Source organism: Triticum dicoccoides, chromosome 2A (assembly GCF_002162155.2).
Source record: "Triticum dicoccoides isolate Atlit2015 ecotype Zavitan chromosome 2A, WEW_v2.0, whole genome shotgun sequence".
Lineage (NCBI taxonomy): Eukaryota > Viridiplantae > Streptophyta > Magnoliopsida > Poales > Poaceae > Triticum > Triticum dicoccoides.
Genome location: NC_041382.1, coordinates 50,675,630 through 50,686,386, shown reverse-complemented (window position 1 = coordinate 50,686,386; position 10,757 = coordinate 50,675,630). Strand labels below are relative to the sequence as shown.

At 43.7% G+C, this 10,757-nt stretch overlaps 1 protein-coding gene across 1 annotated transcript; it reads left to right on the top strand.

Moving 5' to 3' along the window:
- Window positions 1–9,247: 9,247 nt before the first annotated feature.
- Window positions 9,248–9,967, top strand: LOC119358895 (zinc finger protein 36-like). The gene has a single exon (XM_037625292.1). The coding sequence runs from the start codon at window positions 9,272–9,274 to the stop codon at window positions 9,860–9,862; it is 591 nt and encodes a 196-aa protein (XP_037481189.1). The 5' UTR covers window positions 9,248–9,271; the 3' UTR covers window positions 9,863–9,967.
- Window positions 9,968–10,757: the final 790 nt, after the last annotated feature.

Here is a 10,757-nt window from a genome sequence, read left to right as displayed (position 1 = left end):
CAAAACCTTCCGGCTGCATCATATACAGTTCTTCCTTAAGATAACCATTAAGGAATGCCGTTTTGACGTCCATTTGCCATATCTCATAATCATAGTATGCGGCAATTGCTAACATGATTCGGACGGACTTCAGCTTCGCTACGGGAGAGAAAGTCTCATCGTAGTCAACCTCTTGAACTTGCCGATAACCCTTAGCGACAAGTCGAGCTTTATAGATGGTAACATTACCATCCGTGTCCATCTTCTTCTTAAAGATCCATTTGTTTTCTATCGCTCGCTGATCATCGGGAAAGTCTGTCAAAGTCCATACTTTGTTTTCATGCATGGATCCTATCTCGGATTGCATGGCCTCTAGCCATTTGTTGGAATCTGGGCCCGCCATCGCTTCTTCATAGTTCGATGGTTCACCGTTGTCTAACAACATGATTTCCAGGACAGGGTTGTCGTACCACTCTGGTGCGGAACGTGTCCTTGTGGACCTATGAAGTTCAGTAGTAACTTGATCTGAAGTTTCATGATCATCATCATTAACCTCCTCTCTAACCGGTGGAGGCACCACAGAAACATTTTTTGAGCTGCGCTACTCTCCGGTTCAAGAGGTAATACTTCATCAAGTTCCACTTTCCTCCCACTTACTTCTTTCGAGAGAAACTCTTTCTCCAGAAAGGATCAATTCTTGGCAACAAAGATTTTGCCTTTGGATCTTAGGTAGAAGGTATACCCAATGGTTTCCTTAGGGTATCCTATGAAGACGCATTTTTCCGACTTGGGTTCGAGCTTTTCAGGTTGAAGTTTCTTGACATAAGCATCGCATCCCCAAACTTTTAGAAATGACAGCTTAGGTTTCTTCCCAAACCATAATTCATACGGTGTCGTCTCAACGGATTTAGACGGTGCCCTATTTAAAGTGAATGCGGCTGTCTCTAGAGTGTATCCCTAAAATGATAGCGGTAAATCAGTAAGAGACATCATAGATCGCACCATATCCAATAGAGTGCGATTACGACGTTCGGACACACCGTTACGTTGAGGTGTTTCAGGCGGCGTGAGTTGTGAAACGATTCCACATTTCCTTAAGTGTGTGCCAAATTCGTGACTTAAATATTCTCCTCCACGATCTGATCGTAAGAACTTTATTTTCCAGTCACGTTGATTCTCTACCTCATTCTGAAATTCCTTGAACTTTTCAAAGGTCTCAGACTTGTGTTTCATTAAGTAGACATACCCATATCTACACAAGTCATCAGTGAGAGTGAGAACATAACGATATCCTCCGCGAGCCTCAACACTCATTGGACCGCACACATCAGTATGTATGATTTCCAATAAGTTGGTTGCTCGCTCCATTGTTCCAGAGAACGGAGTCTTGGTCATTTTGCCCATGAGACATGGTTCGCATGTGTCAAATGATTCATAATCGAGACTCTCTAAAAGTCCATCAGCATGGAGCTTCTTCATGCGCTTGACACCAATGTGACCAAGGCGGCAGTGCCACAAGTATGTGGGACTATCGTTATCAACTTTAATTCTTTTGGTATTCACACTATTAATATGTGTAACATCACGTTCGAGATTCATTAAGAATAAACCATTGACCATCGGAGCATGACCATAAAACATATCACTCATATAAATAGAACAACCATTATTCTCGGATTTAAATGAGTAGCCATCTCGAATTAAACGAGATCCTGATACAATGTTCATGCTCAAACTTGGCACTAAATAACAATTATTGAGGTTCAAAACTAATCCCGTAGGTAAATGTAGAGGTAGCGTGCCGACGGCGATCACATCGACCTTGGAACCATTCCCGACGTGCATCGTCACCTCGTCCTTCGCCAGTCTCCGCTTATTCCGCAGCTCCTGCTTTGAGTTACAAATATGAGCAACAGCACCGGTATCAAATACCCAGGAGCTACTACGAGCACTGGTAAGGTACACATCAATTACATGTATATCACATATACCTTTAGTGTTGCCGGCCTTCTTGTCCGCTAAGTATTTGGGGCAGTTCCGCTTCCAGTGACCCTTCCCTTTGCAATAAAAGCACTCAGTCTCAGGCTTGGGTCCATTCTTTGACTTCTTCCCGACAACTTGCTTACCGGGCGCGGCAACATCCTTGCCGTCCTTCTTGAAGTTCTTCTTGCCCTTGCCTTTCTTGAACTTGGTGGTTTTATTGACCATCAACACTTGATGTTCCTTTTTGATTTCTACCTCCGCTGATTTCAGCATTGAAAATACTTCAGGAATGGTCTTTTCCATCCCCTGCATATTGTAGTTCATCACAAAGCTCTTGTAGCTAGGTGGGAGCGACTGAAGGATTTTGTCAATGACTGCATCATCCGGGAAATTAACCCCCAGCTGAGTCAAGCGGTTGTGCAACCCAGACATCTTGAGTATGTGTTCACTGACAGAACTATTTTTCTCCATCTTACAACTATAGAACTTGTTGGAGACTTCATATCTCTCGACCCGGGCATGAGCTTGGAAAACCATTTTCAGCTCTTTGAACATCTCATATGCTCCGTGTTGCTCAAAACGCTTTTGGAGCCCCGGTTCTAAGCTGTAAAGCATGCCACACTGAACGAGGGAGTAATCATCAGCACGCTGCTGCCAAGCGTTCATAACGTCTTGGTTCTCTGGGACGGGAGCATCACCTAGCGGTGCTTCTAGGACATATTGTTTCCTGGCAGCTATGAGGATGATCCTCAGGTTCCGGACCCAGTCCGTATAGTTGATGCCATCATCTTTCAGCTTGGTTTTCTCTAGGAACGCGTTGAAGTTGAGGTTGACATTAGCGTTGGCCATTTGATCTACAAGACATTTATGCAAAGATTTTAGACTAAGTTCATGATAATTAAGTTCATCTAATCAAATTATTTAATGAACTCCCACTCAGATTAGACATCCCTCTAGTCATCTAAGTGAAACATGATCCGACTCGACTAGGCCGTGTCCGATCATCACGTGAGACGGACTAGTCATCATCGGTGAACATCTCCATGTTGATCGTATCTTTCATACGACTCATGTTCGACCTTTCGGTCTCTTGTGTTCCGAGGCCATGTCTGTACATGCTAGGCTCGTCAAGATAACCTAAGTGTTTGCATGTGTAAATCTGTCTTACACCCGTTGTATGTGAACGTTGGAATCTATCACACCCGATCATCACGTGGTGCTTCGAAACAATGAACTGTCGCAACGGTGCACAGTTAGGGGGAACACTTTCTTGAAATTATTATGAGGGATCATCTTATTTACTACCGTCGTTCTAAGTAAACACGATGCAAAAACATGATAAACATCACATGCAATCAAATAATAATAGTGACATGATATGGCCAATATCATATAGCTCCTTTGATCTCCATCTTGGGGCTCCATGATCATCTTGTCACCGACATGACACCATGATCTCCATCATCATGATCTCCATCATCGTGTCTCCATGAAGTTGCTCGCCAACTATTACTTCTACTACTATGGCTAACACGTTTAGCAATGAAGTAAAGTAATTTACATGGCGTTTCTCAATGACACGCAGGTCATACAAAAAATAAAGACAACTCATATGGCTCCTGCCGGTTGTCATACTCATCGACATGCAAGTCGTGATTCCTATTACAATAACATGATCTCATACATCACATATATATCATTCATCATTCATCACAACTTTGGCCATATCATATCACAAAGCACTTGCTGCAAAAACAAGTTAGACATCCTCTAATTGTTGTTGCAAGTTTTACGTGGCTGCAATAGGGTTCTAGCAAGAACGTTTTCTTACCTACGAAAAAGCCACAATGTGATTTGTCAACTTCTATTTACCCTTCATAAGGACCCTTTTCGTCGAATCCGCTCCAACTAAAGTGGGAGAGACAGACACCCGCCAGCCACCTTATGCAACTAGTGCATGTCAGTCGGTGGAACCGGTCTCACGTAAGTGTATGTGTAAGGTTGGTCCGGGCCGCTTCATCCCACAATACCGATGAAGCAAAATAAGACTACTAGCGGCAAGAAAGTTGACAACATCTACGCCCACAACAAATTGTGTTCTACTCATGCAAAGAGAACTACGCATAGACCTAGCTCATGATGCCACTGTTGGGGAACGTTGCAGAAAACAAAAAATTTCCTACGGTTTCACCAAGAGCCATCTATGAGTTCATCTAGCAACGAGTGATCGCAGTGCATCTACATACCTCTGTAGATCGCGAGCGGAAGCGTTCAAAGAACGGGGATGAGGGAGTCGTACTCGTCGTAATCCAAATCACCGGAGATCCTAGCGCCGAACGGACGGCACCTCCGCGTTCAACACACGTACGGTCAGCGTGACGTCTCCTCCTTCTTGATCCAGCAAGGGGGAAGGAGAGATTGATGAAGATCCAGCAGCACGACGGCGTGGTGGTGGATGCAGCAGTCACTGCAGCAGGGCTTCGCCGAGCTTCTGCGAGAGGGAGAGGTGTAGCAGGGGAGAGGGAGGCGCCAAGGCTTAAGGGTGCGGCTGCCCCTCCCTCCCCCTCCCCTTTATATAGGCCCCTGGGGGGCGGCCCTTGGAGATCTGATCTCCCAAGGGGGGCGGCGGCCAGGGGGGTGGAGTACCCCCCAAGGCAAGTGGGGCGCCCCCCCCCCCACCCTAGGGTTTCAACCCTAGGTGCAGGGGGTGGGCCAAGGGGGGCGCACCAGCCCACTATGGGCTGGTTCCCCTCCCCACTTCAGCCCATGGGGCCCTTCGGGATGGGTGGCCCCACCCGGTGGACCCCCGGGACCCATCTGGTGGTCCCGGTACAATACCGGTGACCCCCGAATCTCTCCCGATGGCCGAAACTGCACTTCCTATATATAATTCTTTACCTCTGGACCATTCCGGAACTCCTCGTGACGTCCGGGATCTCATCCGGGACTCCGAACAACTTTTCGATTACTGCATACTCATATCTCTACAACCCTAGCATCACCGAACCTTAAGTGTGTAGACCCTACGGGTTCGGGAGACATGCAGACATGGCCGAGACGCCTCTCCGGCCAATAACCAACAGCGGGAACTGGATACCCATGTTGGCTCCCACATACTCCTTGATGATCTCATCGGATGAACCACGATGTCGAGGATTCAATCAAATCCCGTATACAATTCCCTTTGTCAATCGGTATTTTACTTGCCCGAGATTCGATCGTCGGTATCCCAATACCTCGTTCAATCTCGTTATCGGCAAGTCACTTTACTCGTACCGTAATGCATGATCCCGTGATCAAACACTTTGATCATATTGAGCTCATTATGATGATGCGTTACTGAGTGGGCCCGGTGATACCTCTCCGTCATACGGAGTGACAAATCCCAGTCTCGATCCGTGTTAACCCAACAGACACTTTCGGAGATACCCGTAGTATACCTTTATAGCCACCCAGTTACATTGTGACGTTTGGTACACCCAAAGCACTCCTACGGTCTCCGGGAGTTACACGATCTCATGGTCTAAGGAAAAGATACTTGACATTGGAAAAGCTCTAGCAAACGAACTATACGATCTTGTGCTATGCTTAGGATTGGGTCTTGTCCATCACATCATTCTCCTAATGATGTGATCTCGTTACCAATGACATCCAATGTCCATAGTCAGGAAACCATGACTATCTGTTGATCAACGAGCTAGTCAACTAGAGGCTTACTAGGGACATGTTGGTGTCTATGTATTCACACATGTATTACGATTTCCGGATAACACAATTATAGCATGAATATAAGACAATTATCATGAACAAGGAAATATAATAATAATCCTTTTATTATTGCCTCTAGGGCATATTTCCAACAATTGCTACCTTTTCTCCTTAAAGCATGGGTTCAATGGTGCGCCTGATCCAACAACAGGTGTTTACTCTGAATACTTTCTAATATGTAACTTATTTTTGTTACCTGCTAATGCTACACAAGGGCGGTACTTGGACAGGGGCACCGGCCTGACATGAATGTATTCCCATTTTTGTTCTCAAGAATTTAGTAATTGATGTCCTATCCATACATCTCTCTTCGAAAACTGTTGTGAGATGTTTGTTTTCAACAAATTTGGAATTCTGAAGAAGGTAAAGGATGTTCTCTCTTTTGTAGGACACAAAATATTTGTCAACTTGCTGTACCTATTTTTACTTGATTGGCAAGTTTATTCCCTTTATCTCATTCAATCAACTAGATCATATGCACTGGTTCAAGCAGATCTATGAAATGCCTCTTTTTTACTAACAGTAACTCGAGTATACCAGTTGTAGACTTGTAGTGTTATTATCTTATAGCATATATAAGGAGAAACAATAAACAAAAATAAAAAGAGGCATGTGGCCAAAGGAAGTTTGATTTCAGCTGGTGATCCCATTTCTCCTGTACTTACATATAGCCTTTTGTATTATATTTGTTTCAAATGCCATCCATCTATATTTCCAGCAACATTTAGACTAGATATGAGAGGGAGAACAAACTTGATGCACTAAGTAATGTTTATTATTTGAGGGCTTCGGGTGCACCTGCCGTTCAAGTTTGCAAGCTTCTAACTTTACTTCAGGAAGATTATTTAGTGAAGGCCAAAATCAGTTGTGCATGTGCAGAATATCAACAAACCCGACATACTCATGCAATACAAGAAATATGTGAATGTATTGTATCTAAGTTTGATAATATATCGTAGCAGCTTCTGCGAACATCTAAATCGACGAGATGATGTAATGTAGTTGGATGTTTTACCATAACTTGAAGTATGGACATGGAAGTTTATTTTTTGTTAGTCATTTATTTTTTATGAAACGGAAAAATATTGTCAATATTAGAAACACCATTTGATGCACTGATTTTTTTGTCTTGATAATTGTTTGCTCAAACGTCCCGCTGTAACGCGCGGGGTATCTTCTAGTATAATATAACATGTAGGGAATTCATTGGAGAGGCACTAGCAACCTAATTAAACTAGCCACACACATATTAAAATGATTAATTTGCACGCTATTGGTATATGGCATGGACGAGCAACTCTAACCTATTAACTCAGTGCCCAATGTCAGTTCTTGTTTTCTGCATGTTTTTGATTTTATAGAAAAATTATACCAAACGAAGTCCAAACACGATAAAACTTTATCGTGATTTTTTCTGGATCAGAAGGGATCCTAGAAGCTTCGGAAGGAGGACAGACGACGTACGGGAGAGCCAAAAGCTTAATTTTTTAATCCTTATTAAAAAGATGTGCTAGATTAACCTAACGGACGCGATTTATGCTTATTGCGTTCCAATTATGTTGGACGTCTTTCCGGCCGGTTTGACACGTACGTACGTCGCAGGTGCACACAAACTAGCACGCGCGCACTTGCTAGCTATCTGCAAGTAGTGCATGCATCCTTACCGAGGAAGCTGAGCACAAGAAGGTGAAGAGCGATCCCAGAAACAGCCAGATAGTCGTCTTAAACCTTGCCTCAAATGAGAGAAACCGCCTAAATCCCGCCCCATGCAGGGCAGATTAAAGATTTTTTGAGAAAATGACAAGTGAAGCCATTTTTAACTTTAATCTGGGCAGATTTTCAGGCAACATGCCTAAATCCGGGTTGGTTCTTGGTCCTGCTTGGCTGGATGGCCCAAGTCTGGGCAGATCTCCTCTGCACACAGCAGCAGGCCTAGCCAGGCCACTTGCACACAGTCGGCCCATCTTTTTCATTTAAGTAGAACCTACCTATAGACTCACTCACTCACTCGGTCCATCCATTTCATCTTTCTGACCCCAAAAGAAAATCTATTTCATTTTTGCAATTTGTCTACATTTTCATTATCAAGTATTTATTGTTGGCATTTTTTGGTTTATTAAATAATCAATTGTTCCCATTATCCTTGAATAAACATGACCTAGCCCTTTTTAACACAGTACAGATGCAAGGGCTCATATACACGCGCATACACTCACCCCTATGAACGCACACACACACACCCTACCCCTAGGGGCATCTCTGAAAGACTGAGCCGACATAACATCTTGAAATTTACGAAGTCATTAATCCAGGAATAAATGCGAGCACCAGGATTCGAACACGGGTGGGCTGGGATCTGGGAATACCACGGTCCCTCTAACCATCCAACTGCAGGTTGGTTCGCATGACCTAGCCCATTTATGCATACATTAAGCCAAAAAGGATATGAATGCACATTATTGTTCTGCAAGAGATCATTTTGACTCGAATGCACACTACCGATCTGCAAGAAGAGATGATTTTGACGCGAATGGAATAATCACAGCGAATCAATCACAATGGAAGACAAATGTATGTAGAAAGTGATTATGCACACACGGAAAGTCCTTACTGGTCAAAGATTATTTATTTGTTCGTACATGACCAGTAATTAGTTATAACGGTACCAATCATCACAGTGAGCATTCCTCCTCTTTTTCTGCAAATATTGATTCTCGAGACAGAAGGACAACAAATTCACTTGTTTTTGTTGTTGATTGATGCCTACAAACTTTTGCTTTTATTTTCAAAATCCTGGTCAATCCAATCTAAATCAAGGAGGAAAACAAGAAAGACATTTTTAGCTCTCAAATTGACGGTTCGTTTGGTTGGGGACAACACAGACTTCTTCTTTTTTTTTAACAGAACTGCCCATCTGAACTTCTCTTTATTCAAGAGGAACACGTCCAACCTATCCGCGGCGACAATCAGAAATTCATCATGGATACTACTCCCTCCGTCCCAAAATATAAGAACGTTTTTTACATTAGCATAGTATCAAAAATGTTCTTATATTTTAGAACAGAGGTAGTACATCATAGGTCATAGGTGCATGAATCAACAGCTAAAGCAAAGGCATTTTTATTTTCAGCACATTGGAGAGCCGCAACATTGGCCTTCCTCCGCCCGTAAATGAGTTTGAAACCCTGAAATTCAACGGTTCATGAATTGAATTGCACAGTAGATTCCATCCACTCGTGAATGAAGATAATAAAATACTGATATCCTTTCACGCACGCGCGCGCGCACGTGCGGAAAACTGGAAACCACTCCTCATGCATGCACGTACCCTTCCGCCCGCCCTCGTGCTCCTTTGAACCAACCAAACTCCTCTATCATCACCTTCTTAGATCCTTCGAATATGCATATAGAACGCACACTTGCACGCACCCAGGAGCATATATATAACACGCAGAGCTCCATCAGGACTCAGTAAACCAGATTCCTAATCCACTACATCAATCAGCTAGCGTTAGCCTCAGCTTGCACGCACGCCACGGCCATGATGAAGATGACGCACGACGACTACGTCCACCTCTGCCTCATGGCGCTCGCCTCCGTGGCGACCGGCGGCGGCCAAGCGGAAGCAGCGAAGGGGCAATGGTTACAGACTCTACCGGCGACAACAGCAGCGGCCTGCGAGCTCCGGTTCCGGTGCTCCGTCTGCGGCAAGGCGTTCCCGTCCCACCAGGCGCTCGGCGGGCACAAGGCCAGCCACAGGAAACGGGCGGCGCTCGTGCTGCCGCTACAAAGCGTGTCGCCGGCGGAGGAGACGGTGGCATCGTCGACGTCATCTGGCGTCGGCGGGCACAGGTGCTCCGTGTGCCACCGGAGCTTTGCGACGGGGCAGGCGCTCGGCGGGCACAAGCGGTGCCACTACTGGGACGGGCTGTCGGTGTCGCTGACGGCGTCGGCGTCGGGTTCCGGGTCATCCGCGAGGGATTTCGACCTCAACCTGACGCCGGTGACGGAGAAGGCCGCCGCCGGCATGCGAAGGTGGGGAGAGGAGGAAGAGGTGCAGAGCCCCTTGCCGTTCAAGAAGCGGCGGCTGTCAAGTCCTTCCTTGGAGCTTAATTTAATACTCCTTGATTAATTGTGCTATACCTGTCAGTCCCACCGTTTATTCTTGTTTATTTCCACTTTTGCTTTTGAGCCTATTGTTTATTTCCACTTGAGAGCTCCTGATTCATTTGTGACTTTTGGTCAACTGCTAACACATTTGATGCAATAAATTTGGCATAGGATGGTTGTTCAATAGACAAACCAGTGGCATGTGATGAGAGAGGATTTTCTACCATGCACGGGACCTTCCGTGCATGCATCCATCGCATTATTTATTATTGTGTGGGATCTTTTCTATAGTGTTTTTTCTCACCCAACATAGTACATTCACATGCTACTGACTAAGTTTCATTCAAATAAAGAGATGCCTAATGCATGTCGAAATAAAAGTTTGATTTACATTTTTTTCATAATTGTGTTTTTTCTGACAAGGTCTTTAAAACAAGACCAATATTTAATATATTTTCAGAAATTATTTTTTTGACAACTAAATCACAATGCTTCAAACTTTTTCCATACAAATTTATTAATTCCATGTGAAAAAATAATAATGCTTCATTGTGTTTTGCAAAAAAAAATCTAATTGTTTTACTATGGCTCCCCATGTTCCGTTGCATTTCATACATTGTGTGCTCGTGTGTATCAAACTGATTCTTAGTAATCTAAAAGTTAGTAAATATTAATAGATTTTATTGCAAAAAAACTTTGAACTTATCTAGAGTTTTAAAAAACATAGCATAGTTATGTGTACTTTTATAGTGCTTCACCATGTTTCAGAATTTTAATTTTAAAATTTATTGAAATATATTCAAAAGTGGTCTCGTTTGAAAGGTCTCGTCGTCAAAAACACAAATATGAAAACGGATCATAAATTGTTCTTTTGGTTCAAAAGATAAAATAGATTTAAACTTGTGAATAAAATGAAA